Source organism: Rousettus aegyptiacus, unplaced genomic scaffold, assembly GCF_014176215.1.
Source record: "Rousettus aegyptiacus isolate mRouAeg1 unplaced genomic scaffold, mRouAeg1.p scaffold_m13_p_5, whole genome shotgun sequence".
In the NCBI taxonomy this organism is placed as follows: domain Eukaryota; kingdom Metazoa; phylum Chordata; class Mammalia; order Chiroptera; family Pteropodidae; genus Rousettus; species Rousettus aegyptiacus.
Window position 1 is genome coordinate 20,262,648 of NW_023416308.1, and position 16,113 is coordinate 20,278,760.

General features: G+C 50.5%; 1 protein-coding gene across 2 annotated transcripts; it reads right to left on the minus strand.

Moving 5' to 3' along the window:
* Window positions 1–8,263: 8,263 nt before the first annotated feature.
* CRYBB3 (crystallin beta B3) lies at window positions 8,264–16,079 on the minus strand. 2 transcript variants are annotated; one of them, XM_016124222.2, is made up of 6 exons: window positions 14,405–16,079; window positions 12,805–12,899; window positions 11,291–11,409; window positions 10,220–10,352; window positions 9,206–9,348; window positions 8,264–8,576 (listed from the first exon to the last, which is right to left on the minus strand). In XM_016124222.2, the coding sequence occupies exons 2-6, from the start codon at window positions 12,877–12,879 to the stop codon at window positions 8,411–8,413; spliced, it is 636 nt and encodes a 211-aa protein (XP_015979708.1). In that variant the 5' UTR covers window positions 12,880–12,899; window positions 14,405–16,079; the 3' UTR covers window positions 8,264–8,410. The 2 variants fall into 2 exon arrangements, with proteins under 2 accessions (XP_015979708.1, XP_036077587.1); XM_036221694.1 differs by lacking the exon at window positions 14,405–16,079 and having other exon boundaries at window positions 8,274–8,576; window positions 12,805–13,200.
* Between the last annotated feature and the right edge of the window lie 34 nt (window positions 16,080–16,113).

Below are 16,113 nucleotides of genomic sequence, written 5' to 3' on the forward strand. Positions count from 1 at the left end.
TGCCAGGAACGGGGGCAGGCTGGGTTCACTGGTGTGGTCAGTCAAGCCCTGGGGGAAGGCAGACAGGCAAAACTCAGTGGCTCTGGAAAAAAGAATCAAGTAAAGGAGAGTGGTTTTGCAGGGTCCGGCATTCACCTTCTACCCACCCACCCATCCACCCACCCACCCACCCATCCATCCATCCATCCGACAAATGTTTATCAGATATCTACTTGGGGGCCAAGCCCTGTTCTAGTAGGTGCAATCAGGTAAGGGACCTACCCCAGCCTGCATCATCCAGAACAGCTCCCAGGAAGAGATGGAATCCTTGGGGATGGGAAATTAGCCTGGGAAACCAGTTTGGGAAGACAGTTCCAAGCAAAGAAAGGGCCTGGGCTAGGTGGCCAAGGTGGGCAGGGACCTGATGGTACAGGGTAAGGAAAATGAACTTCATCTTGAAGGCCTCTGGGCTATCCTAGCACCCATTGTTATTAAGTGGGATGCTCTCAGGATTCCAGGCCCTCAAAGTCAGGAGAAACCTCTCAGATCCATACTGCTGACCCATGGGCGCTTGGCCTTTACTTGTGTTCTTCTGGAGTGCATAGCTTCCTTGTAGCCAGTGTCTTGACCAAATCCAAGATCAGGCAGGAGAGAGGGGACAGTTCTGGGGCTTGGAAGCCCAGTTCGAGAGAGGAGACTGACTCTTCCCTACCTTCCTTGCCCCCAACACACACATGTGAACACACGCACACACGCGCACACACACACACACACACACACACACGCGCGCGCGCGCACACACACACATGCACATATGCCCCAGCCCCCTGGCCAAGCTGCTTCTCTCTGTAGCACTTCTCACCACCTGACATTATGTTACTTTTTAATTTGTCTTTCCAATTAGAAGATGAGCATCATGAGGGAAGAGCCCTTTCCGCCTGATTTACCACTGTATGTATCTCCAGGGCCCAGTGCCTGTAGGTGCTTTTATTAGTTTCCCAGGGCTGCTGTCACAGAGGACCAAGATTGAGTGGCTAAAGCAGCAGAAATTTGGAATGTAAAATGGTGCAGCCTGTATGGAAAACAGTATAGTGGATCCTCAAAAAAACTAAGCATAGAATTACCACGTGACCCAGCAATTCCACTTCTGGGTGTACAGCAGAAAGAATTAAAGCAGCAGATACTTATACACCCATGTTCATAGCCACACTATTCACAATAGCCAAAGGGCGGAAGCCCCCAAGTGTCCATCAATGGATGAATGAATAAATAAAATGTATATGTCCACACAATGGAATATTATTCAGCCCTAAAAAGGAAGAAAGTTCTGACACATGCTACAACATGGATGAAGCTTGACTATATTATGCTAAGTGTAATAAGTCATATACAAAAGGAAAAACACCATATAATTTCACTTATATGAGACTCCTGGAGTAGTTCATTTTATAGAGACAGAAAGTAGCATAGTGGGTACTAGGGGCTGGAAGGAAGAAGGAACGGGGAGCTACTAGTTCATGGGTGCAGAGGTCCAGTTTTGCAAGATGAAATCTGGAGACGGGTGGTAGTGATGGTTGCAAAACAATGCGAATGTTCTTAATGCCGCTCGACTAGACACGTAAATGGTTAGAGTGGTAAATTTTGTAATGAATATTTTACCACGATAAAAATAACATCAACGTCCTCTTGGAATGTACTGCCTCACAGTTCTAGAGGCTAAAATCCGAAATCATGCTGTCAGCAGAGCCATCCTTTCTCCCTGATAGCTAGGGGAGGAGTTTGCCCACAATCGTTGGCTCGTAGAAACATTGGTTGTCACGTGGCTGTCTCCTCTCTGTGTGCCTTCACATCGTCTTCGCTCTGCATGCACCCATATCACCCCCTTTCATAAAGACGCCCACCTTATTGGATTCAGGTCCACCCAAACGCCCTCATTTTAACTTGATTGCCTCTGTAAAGACCTTATTTCCAAATAAGATCACATTCTGAGGTCCTGGGGGTTGGGATTTCAACATATCTTTTTGAGACAAAATTCAACCCATAACAGGCATCAACTAATATTTTCAGAACATATGAATGGATTCAAGACCTGACTGTGTCTCAATAAATAAAAAAATTGCTAACATTTAGATAGTATGAGATCTCATCATAAGTCAGTCACTGTCCATACTTTTCTCTTTTGATCCTCTCAAGAAACCCAAGAGGTAAATGTTGCATTTATTAATCATTCCATTTTATAGAAGAGGAAGTCGAGGATCAGGCACATTAACAGCTGGTTCAAGGTTGCACAGTCAGAGAGTAGTAGAGCTGGGCTTTGTGAATTGAGCTCCTACTAAGATCACTGGAGGACCCTCTAGCTGCTGTCTCATTAAATTCAATGCTCACAACCATCTTTGAAATAGATATTATTAGTTTCTCCTGTTATAGATAAGGAAGCTGAGGCTTAAAGGGGTCAAATAACTTGTCCGAGGTCACAGAGTCAGGAAGTGGTGGTGACAGGATTTGAACTCGGGGTTCACGAGAGTGCAAAGCTTTCACCTATGCTATTTCCTTCCTCTTACCTCAGTTTTCTCACTTGCAAATTGAAGTTTCCTTCTCCTTCATACTTGGAAGGATTTAAATATCGTAGCATGCATAATTATACCCTTCATAAAACGAGCCAATCATGAGACGTCCTCAGTAGATTTCCCAACCCACAGAAAGTATTCAGTAACTGTACCTCTTCCATTATTTATTATTATTGCATTTGTGTGAACTGCAATATTTTCAAAGCCTTTAATGTTTTTTTTTTCATCCTTTCTCAAAGGTGTGAGGCCAGAGATTATTAGTAACCTGGGTGTTTCTCTATATTCATTCATTCATTCATTCATTCATTCACTTCCCTATCTTGCTCATGTACCACATGTCAGCAGTGAACTCAGTGGGGAGTGATACAGACAAGGTCCTTGTCCTGGTTGGGCTTACAGCTGACAGGTTCTTAAGCTCTCAAAGTGCTTTGCTTGTGGTGTGTCCTGGGCCATTTGCTTGTCTAAACAATGAGATCTCTGAAAGCTGGGCCAAGGTTCAGTCATGTTTGTATCCTCAGTGCCTGCCTAGGGTACAGCACATAGTAGGCGCTAAGAAAAGATTTGTTGACTGTCTGGATTAATGAATGGATAACAGATGAAGAGATGAGTGAAGGTGTCTTAGTTCGGGCTTTACCAGAAGCAGACTCTAAGGTACGCATTCAAGTGCAGGTGGTTTATTTGGGAAGTGATCCCAGGAAGTATTAGTAGGGAGGAGGACAGGGAGAGAAGGCAACCAAAACATGGCGTATCAGTGAGCAAGTTACACACCGTCTTGGGTCTTCTTGATATTAAGTAGGGTCATGTCATTACTTCCAGCCAGTGATTTCTGAACAGATGTGACAGGTATAATTTCCAGGTCAAATAATTTTATTGCAGGTGCTGGACTTCCCAGTGCTTTCTTTTCCATTGCCTTGAGATGGTGCATTGCAAGGTGGCAGAGCCTTTCTCCACCAGCTTGGGTCCATGAGTGACTGTGTGGAGCAGAGTCCCCTTCTGACCAGCATTAGATATGTGGCATGAGTGAGAAATAAGCCTTCATGTTCATAAAGCACCAAGACTCGGAGAGGGGGGAAGGATGTTTATTATCCAGCATAGCCTGACTGATACACACACACACACACACACACATACCGAGAGAGAGTGAGCGAGCGCGGGAGCGAGCCTGGACCCTTCTTTTTGCCTTACCTTCTCTTCTCACTGCTATGAAGAAGATAGGCCTGGGTGTCCCCAAACACAGTTTGATCCTCACATACAAAGGAGCCAGAGCTAGAAGGAGCCTCAGAGATCAAATTGAGAAATTCTCAACTCTTTCAGCCCCAGCACTCCCATTTCATAACAATTATCTTCTGACAGACCCTTTACTTTCCTGAAATAAAATTGATACTCTAACCACCTACATACATGCTTTCCAAATACATTAATATAGAAATGTCCTAATTATAATATCGAAGAATAAAATGTGTATAATTACATGTCTTTCAGTATAAAAAGGTTTGGACACAGGTCTACTAGATGATGTGAAAGACAAGTTAGGTAGCGGTGCTACTTACAATGGACAGGTTTGAGTAGGAAGTTAACAATGAACAGAATGTGCGTTTGACATTTTCACACACCTATGAAGAACCGTCTTGAACATGACACAGCCACACGTGCAGATGGGCCCAGAGGTGATTTGTGGGTGCTGCAAGCACCACAGGTGACATTGCCATGGGTGCCGTGATTTTCAAAATGGGGAGGAAGGCTTGGTAAAGTCCCAGCCTAAGGGGAGCGGGGCTGGGGCACTTATACTGGGATTCCTGAGTCATTGGATGGCAGCTACTCCTAGTAGGTGTTAACTCTCCGGAATACCAACCGTCCCCAGGCACGCGGGCATGCAAATGCTGGCAGCTGGAAGCGGCCGTCACACACCAACATTGCAAGTTCTGAGGGAAATAGGGAAGCACAGATAGCAGTCTACAGCCATCCAGGGGCAGATGAAAAACAGGGTAAGGTTGGGGAGAGGAGGCAGCCAGCAGCAGGCAGTGACGAGAGGCCCCCGAGAGACCCAGGAGTGGGAGATGCACTCACTGACGTTCACCAGCGGTGGACCCCTAGGAGAATGCCCATAAGCCCGCCACCCAGCCCCCAAGAGTCCTCGGGCCCCAGTCCTGTCTCCGTGAGCCCTGCTCACACCCTGGGATCTGCTCTCCCCATGAAGGCTGGTCACAGCTTGGATTCTCCACACTGGGCCACGGAGCCTAGTTTCCCTGTTTCCACTGGTGTCCCCCACTGTTGAGTAACTGGGAAGTCTCTCTGCTCCATACAGATGGGGAGCTCATCCCCAGGGCCATCACTTTTGAAAATGAGGAACAGAAAGATGAAGTCTTAGATAGCACACACTTTATTTAGCCATTGTTCTCAACCCTTTCTGCGAATCTGACTCATGTTAATACAGCAACCAATGGGATAGAGAGTGTTATTATCTCTATGTTACTGATGAGAAAACTGAGGCGCAGAGAGGTAAATCGACTTGCCCAAAGGCATACAGTAAGCGGCAAAGACTGGAAAGGAGCCCAGGTGGTGTGGATCAAGGCTCCCACGCAGGCTGCCTCTGATCCCTTGGCCATACTGTTTTTTTAAACATTGGGCAGGTGAAGTGAGTTTCTGGCCCCGAACCTCACCCTGGTGTCATTGAAGGATACGCTGCTTCACTGTCCCTCTCAGATTCTGCCCCTGCATTAGACAGAATTTAAGCCTTGGCTGGAGCTAAGAACAGCCTTTGGGCGTTAGACAGGCCTGGGATCTAACCCCAGCTCTGCTGCTTCCTGGCTGTGTGGCCTCAGTAGTTGGCTTCTCATCTCTGAGCTTCTGAGGCTGTTAGGAGGATTAAATGGGGTAATGCGTGGGAGCACCCACACAGAGTAAACACTCCCTGACACAGACGGTTATTACGGGTTTGGGGCTTTGGATATCAGTGACCTCCTGGGTCTGCCCTGGACCTGGGGGTCTGGCTGAGCTGCTCCAGACCCTGGGACTGAGCCTTGCCTGAGGGAGTGAGGGGGCACACTGACCCACAACTGAGTTGGCCTTTTTACAAGCCTTCCCCTGACCCCTTACCTGGGAACCAGTCCTGGGCCTTGTTGGTGTCAACAGAGACCAGGCACGGGCAGCTCCCAGCCCAAAGCCTAGAACACAGTAAGTGCTCAATAAACAGTAGCCACGCCCACAGCCAGCAGCAGCAAAGCAGGCTTCCATCTAGCCAAACATAGCAGCAATAGCCGATGGGTGGGGAGAAATGAGCTTTGGAGACAGACATGAATTGGAGTTCTGGTCCCATCATTTAAAATCTGTGGCCCTTGGGGCAATTGCCAGGCATGCCTCAGAGATATTGTGGATTCAGTTCTAGATCAGTACGATGAGCAAGTATAGCAATGAAGCAAGTCCCAATCTTTTTGCTTGTGGAGAGTTGTGCCTTCAATTCGTAAAAAACGCAACATCTGTGAAGCGCAGTGAAGAGAAGCACACTAAAACGAGGTCTGCCCGTACTTCGGTACCCTGGGCCTCAGTTTCCCTCTGCAAATGAGGATCATTATCACCTATCCATAGACTAGAGATGATGCCCCTAATGAATGCATCAGAGTGTGTGGGGCTCAGGAGCAGATGTTCTAGAGCAGGAGTCCCCAGCCCTCAGGCCACGGACCGGTATCAGTCTGTGGCCTGTTAGGAACCAGGCCGCACAGCAGGAGGTGAGCGGCAGGTGAGCAAGCAAATCTTCATGTGTATTTGCAGCTGCTCCCCAGAGCTAGCATCACCGCCTCAGCTCCACCTCAGATCTTTAGGCATTAGATTCTCATAGGAGCACCGGTCCCTGGTGCCAAAAAGGTTGGGGACCTCTGTTCTATCATAAACACACAGGATTCAAACCTAAGCTCTACTGCTTTCTATCTGTAAAAGCCTGCAAATGAGATACTGCCTCTCTGAGCCTCAGTTTCCTCATCTGTTAAATAGGATAAGTAACCATATATTTCTTTCAAGGTCATTCTCAGGATTCAACAAGATGATGTATGAAAAGCCCCAGCACTGGGTCTGGCCTTCAGGAAGCACTAATTTATAAAGCATGGCAAGGCCTCTCTCTGTGAGAGAGAAGAGGGGCCGGGTCCTGATGGGAGGAAGCGGTGAGGGACAGGGGGTTGCATGCGTGGGAGGTCAACCCCTGCCTTTCATCTACCCTATTGCTGGGTGCCCCTTACCCCAACCTCCCCTCCTCCCCAAGCTTGAAGCCTCACTCCGGTTCTCTCATACACACCAAAGCAAAGATAATTCAAGGTGTTTTCTTGACTATGCATATATTTTTTTAAATATGCAGGCTGAAGGAAGCGAAAATTGCTATATTCTTTTCCATGGCTTCCTTAGGCCCCCACTGGCCTCCCACACACCCACTGCTTACGTGTGGGGAGGCTTCAAGGGCTGGGACAGACACTGGGCTGGGCACGACAGGGGAGCAAAGTCAGGGAAAGGAGGCAGGTTTGGCTCGTGGAGGTGGGAGGGGTGGCGCTGGTTCCACTAGGGCCAGAGAAGACTCACATTTAAGCCTGGCATTGGCATGGCATCCCCCTTTGGGCTGGATGAAGCCACTGAGGATCAGAGTTTTGACAGCAGTGGACGGTGTGATGGGGCTCAGTCCCCCGGTCAAGGCTGCAGAGGCCTCAGGGCAGGGCGACGGAGTTACCGATGCATAGAAGAGATGGGGTCGGGGAACGACACCCTCATGGCTCACCCACGTCTCTGCAGTAGCTTCCCAACTGGTCTCCCTGCACCCCCGGGGTCCCCCGTCTGTCTGCTGTGCCACAGCCAGAGCCACCCTATTAAACCCCAAGGCAGAGCATGTCTCACCCCCCTCAAACTCTCCATGGCTCCCACCTCCCTCACAGAAGTCAGAGTTTCCCAGAGTCTGCGGACCTCTAAATGCCTTAACCCCACGGCCTCTCGGACCCCCTCCCCACTCTGGCACTTAATCCTTTCCAGGCCTAACAGCCCCCTTGCTGTGTCTCCACCACCCAGTCACACTCCTGCCTAAAACCTTTGCACCTGTCATTCCTCTGCCTGGAACATTCTCATGGTTCATTCAGATATCAGCTCAAATGTCACCTCCTCAGATCACCATTCTCCGACTACACCTCCGCATCATCTTCCAGCCTCATACCCTGCTTTCTTGTCCTTTGTACCTACCACCTCCCAACATTATGTTCAAAATATACTTGCTTATTTATTTTGTCTCCCCCATAGAAGGTGAGCTTCATGAGGGTAAGACTTTGTTTTGTACACTGCTCTGTTTTCAGGCCTTGAACAGGGCTTGGCATTTGCTGAATAAATTAATAAAAACAGACTGACAGAGAGATGGAAGGGGAAATAAATGGATGGGAGAAAGGATAGATAGATGAATGGATGGATGGATGGATAGATGGATGGATGGATGTGAATGGAATGAAGAATGGATGGATGGAAGGGAAGAAGGATAGATGGGTGATGGACCGAAGGCCAGATGAAGACACAGACAAGCAGACAGACACAAAGCGTGGGCAGAATGCACATGTGGTTCTGCCGGGAAAAACTGAAGCTCACACGCCTTTCCCTTCAGGGTCCCAGAACCCTCAAGCCCCACAGCCGCCTTCAGCCCGCTCCTCCCACAGGCTCCACCCCCCGGCCTGGTCCACTCAGGAAGTGACTGCGGAGGAACATGGCAGGTGGGGGACCGGCCCCAGGCTTTATTGAGCAGATTCCGGGGAAGGGTGGACAGGCAGGGCCTCGCCCAAGCCCTGGAGCCTCTTCTTCTTGCCCTCGCTGCCCCCCAGGGCAGGCCCGGGCCCCTGGGGCTCGGGTACCCTTCAGCTGCTAAGGAAGCAGCCCCGCTTATGCCACTTCTGGTCGCGGATGCGGCGCACCGACTGCAGCTGCGGCTGGTTGGCGTCCCACTCGTTCCAGTGGCGGTACTCGCCTCGCTCGAACACGTACTGGCGTCCGCGGTAGCCAGGAAACTCATAGCCAACCCACCTGCCGGGATACCAAGGCTGGGGTGAGGAAGGTCTGCCTCCAGTCTCCTGCCTCCGGCCAGAAGGATGCTTTTAAAACCAGCATCTGACCGTGCTTAGATGCACCCTCGACTGAGATGCAGTCACTGACAAAGGGAAGATGATCCTGAGACTGCATTAATAGAGATGTTAAGCCTGGAAGGAGCGAGGTGATAAACTCCCTCTCCCATGTACTGTTCAGGCCACACCTAGAGAACCACATACATCCTGGGCCCCCTGGTAAGGACAAGGATGGTGAAAAGGAAAAAAAAAATAATCAGAAAATCAGTTCAAGGGCCTGGGGATGTTCAAAAAAGGAACGAAGACTTCCATGGGAACGGCTGGGAGGAACAGATTTCACTTGATTAAAATATAACTAATTAAAACTTTCTATAAGTCATGGCTAGCAATTGGACATTCGACTCGTGGGGACTCAAACCCGACTCTGGGCCAGGACGGAGCATGAGCAGCCGACTGGAATGAAGGGTCTCCAGACAGCGGGAGCAAGAACCACCAGCTATCCGGGAAACAGTGGACAGATTCTGTCTGGAGCCAGAAGAGTGACTGACCAGAGGACGCGCCAGGGGTGAGAGTGGGGATTGAGTCCCTTACGTCCCATTGACGGCCCGGATGCTCGCCACACGGTCCTGGAAGCCGTGAGCCCAGAGGCTGGGCACGTCGTCGTCCACTATCTCCATCTTGCGGCCGCCGAAAGCCGGGCTCTCAAACAGGTGCAGCTTGTGATCCGGACCGTCCTGGGGGCGAGGTCGCGGCGTGAGCCAGCCACTCCCATGCCCAGAATCGGGTCAGGCAGGCTCCGGGTGGAGAAAGTATCAAGACCCAGCAAGATAACACCCCCCCCCCCAAGCCCCTGCCTGAGGGAGGGGATTTGCGAAGGTGCCCCGCCCCCTAACTGGCTACAGGAGGCCTGGGGCCTTGGGGGATTCCGCAGGAGCTGGCCTCCTTAGGGACCTTAGAGCCAGAGAACCATGAAACCAAGAGGAGGCCTTTCCCGTCTCATTCAACCCCATCAGTTAGCAGATAGGGGAACTGAGGCATGGAGAGGGTGGAAGATCAAAATTATTCATGTAGGAGCATTCCCTCGTTACTAACCCAGGCTGATTTGGTCTTCCCAGCTTTCCCCCTCCCACTGCCCTTGAAGGGGCATCAGTGTTGTGACCAGAAGGGGCTGGAGCAGCCACTGAGTGGGAGCGAAGTGGGTGGGAGAGAAGAGGGACATTTTAATGTGTCATGTGGACCCAGTCCCTTTCAGGTGTTTTAAAAATGCAGGGAAAGGACCTGAGCTGCTTTACAGTTATTTTCTGAAGCTGTTTTCCAGATTGTGTTTCTCTGACTACAGTACTCATCTGAGAAGGGACCATATGGCTCGGAATTTTAATAGGATTACCGAGGGAAATGTCAGTGACATGCTGGCTAATTCAACATGTGAATCCTGAAGTCCCGATCCCCAGCCCAGTGACCATTTCATGACCAAGTTTTTCTGGTCCCAGGCCAGGACCACACTGCCCAAGACCTCAGCCGAGCTTGTAAACTGAGCTGGCCTGACCAGCTCCCAGCATGTCCTGCTTCTAGAAGTTCCCTGAAGCAGGCGGGAGCTGCACTTACGATGTGCAGAGGCCGGAGGGACAGGAGGCTGTCACTGTGGTGGCTGTTGGACCAGGCGTCCCAGCGAGGGTAATCCCCCTTCTCCAGGACGAACTGCTCCCCACGGAAGGCTCTGCGCTCAAATGCCAACCACCTGTATGAGGGAAGAGGCTTGGCTCACCTCTGCTGCAGGTGAGGGAGGACCCAAGTCTAGCGAGGGGAAGGCCTATAACTACTGACCTTTGACCATGTACCCTCCTGCCAAACCTACTACTGATTTCGGGTCCTGTTATTGAAGGAGCTACTGGGATATACTGGGAGCTGAGATTCTGAACCAGACAACCATGCTGGGAAATGGTACTGAGAATCTATTTCACATGCAGCTTCTGTGTACGGAGCTTGGAAAAATCCTTTGCACACAGTAAGAATTCCATAAATGACTTATTATTATTATTTGTTATACTGTTATTATTTATGTGCATCTTTCCATTCATTTTGCAAAAACTCCCTCTGAAGTATGTCCCATTGTTATCCCCACTTGACAGATGAGGAAACAGAGTCCCAGAGAGTGAGCACCTTGCCCGGGATCACCCATGTTAGTGCCAGAGCCTGGACGTTCCATCCCAAGGCGAGAATTCAGAGCTCAGCTGGAACCTGCTTGCTTGTGGGCATGGACTGGACACTTAACCACTTTGGCCTCAGTTTCCTTATCTGTCAAATGGGGATAAGAATGGGCTCTCCTAGGGCAGTTGTGAGAATTCAGTAATAATAGTGCAAGTTAAATTTAAGATGTTAAAATTATTATTGAAATTATAATGATTAAATCCCACTTGTCAGGCTCTGAGCTAAGTGCTAGGCTGTCTTCCTCTGTTCTATTTTCACTGCACTCTGCTGTTTACCAGAGATCGAGAGTTATAAGGTTTCTAAGACAAACACAGGTCAATTCCCTCGCTTTACAGATGGGAAAACTGAAGCCAGAGAGTGGAAGGGAATTGCCTGAAACCCCACAGCAGATCCAGAGCTCGAACCTAGACTTCCCAACTCCCAGAAAATTCAGGCGTGTGAGGAGGGGCTCGGGGTCCAGGTACTCACGGCCCCGACTCCACTTGGATGGAGCCCACCTTCTCCAGCAGGCTGTCTGTCAGGTTGGGACACTCGGCCGAGAGCTCGCACCGCTTGCCCTGGAAGTTCTCCATTTCGTACACGATCACCTGGAAGGGCAGTGTCCTGAGCGTCCCCCAGGGGGGGCTTCCAGCCCCAGCCCCTGTGGTGCGGTCCTCGTTGGGGCAACGAAGGGAGGTACGGTCCATCCACTTCAGCCCCGAGCCAGCACCGCTGCGTGCTTGCACTGCCCCCTGGTGGCCATGGAGGAGAACGCCTCCAAGAACCTCAATTAAATCAGGGGTTACCGCTCTGCTAACCTGGCAAGAGCCAGGCTGGAGCCTAATAGAATGATGACCCGAGAAAGGACTGTGGGGGAATACAGTTGCTTATGGCCAGGAGGGAATGAGGGATCCACTCTAAACTTTTCAGTCGAGGCCAGAAATCTATATTTCCCTTAATATTAAATATCCTCATTTAAAAAAGCCTGCGTAGGACAGACAAAACGCCAGTTTGCAACCTCTGGATTGAACTTCACCTACCTAGGCCCCGAGAGAAAGGGGCTGCAAAGGCAAAGGAAGGTGAGGCCTATCTCACCTGCCTAGAAGCACAAACCGTCTTTGTAGATCTCTGGGGAACATCTGCTCTGGTTATTTTATAGAAGGTTCAGAAAGGGTAAGTCACTTGTCCTTGGCTGCACAGAGATTCAGTGGAGGCACTGGGATTTCTTAAGTCAGCCAGCCCTTTCCTCTCCAAAACAGTGGCTTAGACAGGGCAAGGCCCACAGGTGTCAAAAGGAGGCAGGAAAGCCCAGCAGTGGCCCACTTCCCAGGTAGGCAGCTGCCTCTGGAGACTTGCCAATGGCCCTAGAGGTCACTAGACAATGCTGCGTGCTCCCTAGGAGGATGCATGGCAAGGCTGGCCTGACGTCACCATGGATCAGGCCCAGAGGCAGGCAGGTATCTGCTGTTCATCCCTTCCCTGTCTCTGTCACTCTGTTTAAAGCCACCAGCACATCCTCAGAAATGCCCCTGCCCCTATTTATTGCCTTAGTCACCCCACCCTTGGGCAGTATGGAATTAAAGCCCCCAGGGATAGCTTAGAGAGGGCAGAGCAACAAACTCCAACTCCCTGTTAGCTGGCCATGGCAATGGCACCTGCATTTAGTTCTCATACCAGCTCTGGGAGCTAAAGAGTATAGGCATCATTCCCATTTCAAAGATGGGGCTTTTGAGGCCCAGAGAGGGCTGAGAACTGGACTGAGAACAGCAGGAAAGCCTTGGGCCTCCATGCCCTGTTGAGATGAGCAGTGTGTGTGTGACCAGTTCCATCTTGCAGACAAGGACACAGGAGAGGGAGGATGCAGCAAAGTCATGAAGTGAGTTTATGGCAGGGGGTAAGGTGTCCTCCTGACCACGATTGGCTCCTTTCTGGAGAGAAGCTGACCCTGAAGCCCAAGAGCAGCCCTGGGCCCAGAGCCCCCAGGCCCCCTCCTGGCCCAGTACCTTGTAGTTGCCCCCAAGGCCTCCATGGCTCTTGCCAGCTGCAGCCTGCTCCAGCGCTCCGTGCTGCTCGGCCATCTCCCCAGGAACACCTCTGGCTTCAACCAAAGAAAAGACGGATCACCAGGTCCATTTGAGGATGAGCTACAGAACCTTGCTGCCTATGAACATGGTCATTACTCATGGCCTGCATCATCTTTCAGTCATTCAACAAACATCCACTGAACACCTACTGTGGGCCACAGGGGGACTGGGAGAGTCAGTAAAATCAGACTCCCCATTTTGCAGAGGGGAACCCAGAGGCCTAGCAAAGTGAGGCCACTTCCTTGAGGCCTGGATTGAGCCTGGCTCCAAAGCCCTTGCCCTCCCCCCACACTCAACTGCTCCCCCAAAACAGGGTTCTCGGAGCTCAGTGCAGATACCACCTCCTGAAACTGGTCAGTGGGCAGGCTGGGGTGGGAGATCCTCTACAGGGATCTCTCCCATCTCACACCCCAGGCTGCAGTCTGTTGTTCACTCATTACTCTGTTCACCAAATGGTCCATGAGCATCTATTTGGTGCCTGGCCCTGTGCTAGGTTACCAGAATGAACAGGAGACCACAGACTGGTGGGAGATGGACAGACAGATAAACATCTAGAGAAAGCATGATGCCGACCAGGTCCTGGGACACATGCTTCAGCCCAGTTTCCATATATCATTTGGTGATTCATTCCATATGCAATTATGGAGCGCTTACTGTATACCAGCTACTTAAAGAGATGCAGACACAGACAGCTCCCCTTCATCTGTACGGGACCATGACACACAACACAGGCCTTGCAGCAGTCACGTGGAAGGGTTCTCCTGATTGTCACACACACATAGACATAGGACCGTTCTCCAATTTACCAGCACAAACACGTGCACATACACACAAACTCACAAAAGCTCCCATGGTCAATGTACACAGCCGCATCCCATCCGCTGCCCAAAGACAGCCTTCTCTCTGTCTCTGTCTCTGTCTCTGTCTCTGTCTCTCTCTCTCTCGCTCTCTCTCTGTCTATCTGTCTCTCTCTCTCTCTCTCTCTCTCTCTCTCACACACACACACACACATACACACATGCACAGCCATCTCAGACTTCCATAGTGGTCATAAGGCACCCATGTCTACACCCTGCACCTGGCTGCACGCACCCACAGCTTCTGCATGCCCACTCCTGGCACATACAGCTGCATGACTCACATACTCAGGACACAGGCCCAGCGATGCATAGCCTGCTGGCTGTTCGTCCTGCCTGTGCCCAGCCTCAGGAGGAACTCGGGCCTGGTCTGGCCCAGGAAAGACTCTCGAGAGACTTGGAAGACCCCAAATGTACCCACCCCCCTTCCTCAACTGTGCTGTCTTTGCAGACTCCCTGCCTGAAGCACATGCCCAGGGGCTCGACCTTGGTCTCACTACCCTCTGACACCAGCTGGGTTTGGTGGCTATCTGGGTCCTCCCTCTCAGCTCCAACCCTCAGCTCATGCAGGGCCAGCTGCGTACACCCCCACGAAGACCACTGAAGGTCTGGGCCTGCTAGGGCATCTCTCACCTCCCTGCCCTGCTTATCCCCAAATGAACCTGTTGCTGTCACCTTGTGAAGAACGGAGGGCCCAGCACCGTCTGCAGACAGTCTGCCTTTGCAAGGAGCATCGTATTTATGGCTGCTTTCTGACAGCCCAGCACATCCCGGCCTGCTGAGGCAGCGGCCTGTCCACCCGATTCTGTTCGAATCATTTCACTCCAATAGCGGGCCCAGGGAGGCCCCAGTGCCTCTGTGTCCTCAGCCATGGCCTCTGATGACTTCCTGGGGGCAGGCAGACCTCATCAGCTTTGTGGGGCATGGGGGTGTAAAGTTCTCCAGTGACCTTCCCCATTCCTTTTCTTTGGCTTCTTGGTGTCACTGTCTTCCTATTGGGATGCGTGACATCCTCGGAAAGGCTCCAGTTCTTAAGTGAGGAATCCCAGAATCCCTCGATTTTTCTGTGTGCTGCGTGGCCTAAATTTCAAGTCAGATCACCTTACACGTACCATCCAAATTGGATGTAAATCCAACCATTTCCGTGGGATGCTGTGACAGACCCACTAAAGATTAATTTTCTTCATGGAAAAGGCATATACAAATAACAGCTGTCATTTATTGAAGACCTACTGTATGCCAGCTTCCTGAGCACTATGTTTACTCCACTTTAGGGGAGGCATTATGATCCCTATTTTATAGCTGGTTTGGAAACTGAGTTCAGAGAGGTGAAGTCACTTATCCAGGTCACATAGCAAAGGAAAAGGAAGGGTCGGCTTGCTCCAGGACCCAGCTCTTAGCCTCAATAGCAATAAAGGCAATCATGACAAAAAAAAAGATCCACGTATTTTTTAAGTGTCTAACAAAGTATAACTTTGCCCATGGTGGGTATTTAATGATTTTTGAATGAATAAAATGAGGGACAAAGAAGTGAATTGTTAAGCAACAGGGTTTCTTTTGTTGTTTATTTTTGGTGAAAATCCTCAAGTCAGCATATAACCAACCCTGTTACTTCGCATCCCTGAGATGCTGGTAGGACCCTATGGGTGAAAGCTGGACTTAGGAAATAGGTGGCCCCCTGTGACCTTGGGTGACTTACTGAAGGTCTCAGAGCCACAGCCTCCTCATCTGTAAATGGAGATCCTTTTCTCTACTCAGGCTATTGAGAGATCATGAAAGCAAAGCACTCAGCACAGTCTTAACTTTCTTACTGGTATTCACCAAAGGTCCTGCCTTCTGTGGATAGTTCAAATCAAGGGGTGACTTCCTGGGGGTGATCATGGAAAGCAGAGTCGGTTTTGACTGCCTAACTTGGAAATGCAGTCACCACCTGCTCTGGGTATAAGGCAGAAGACAGAGGTGGAGACAGCCTACAGGCATGACACCTTCCCATCAGAAGCTTTAGGATCCCAAGGACCTACTATGTGCCCAGTACCTTCATGTGCCACATTTCCTTAACCCGGTCCTCAGCCTCAGCACTACCACTGTGTGGGGTCAGATCATTCTGTGGTGGGGACTGTCCTGTGCTCTGTAGGATGCTGAGCAGCATCCGTGGCCTCTGCTCACTAGATGCCAGCAGCAACTCCTTCCCCTCCTTGTAATAACCAAAAATGCCTCCCACCATTGCCAGATGTCATCTGGGGAGCACAGTTCACCTATACAAGAACTATTGCCCTACACTCTTGCCCACTCATGTCACTATCAGAGATATCCCACAGCCAGGAGGTGGCAGAATGAGGATTCAACCCCACGCTGCATGGCATTCCTGCTT

Excerpts from the sequence above, each read along its gene's own strand:
- CRYBB3 (XM_016124222.2), bottom strand. The coding sequence starts at position 12,879 with ATGGCCGAGCAGCACGGAGCGCTGGAGCAGGCTGCAGCTGGCAAGAGC. Across the intron at positions 9,349-10,219 it reads CCCTCCGGCCTCTGCACATC|GACGGTCCGGATCACAAGCT; the intron begins GTAAGTGCAGCT and ends CCTCGCCCCCAG. Across the intron at positions 8,577-9,205 it reads ATCCGGGCCGTCAATGGGAC|GTGGGTTGGCTATGAGTTTC; the intron begins GTAAGGGACTCA and ends GTATCCCGGCAG.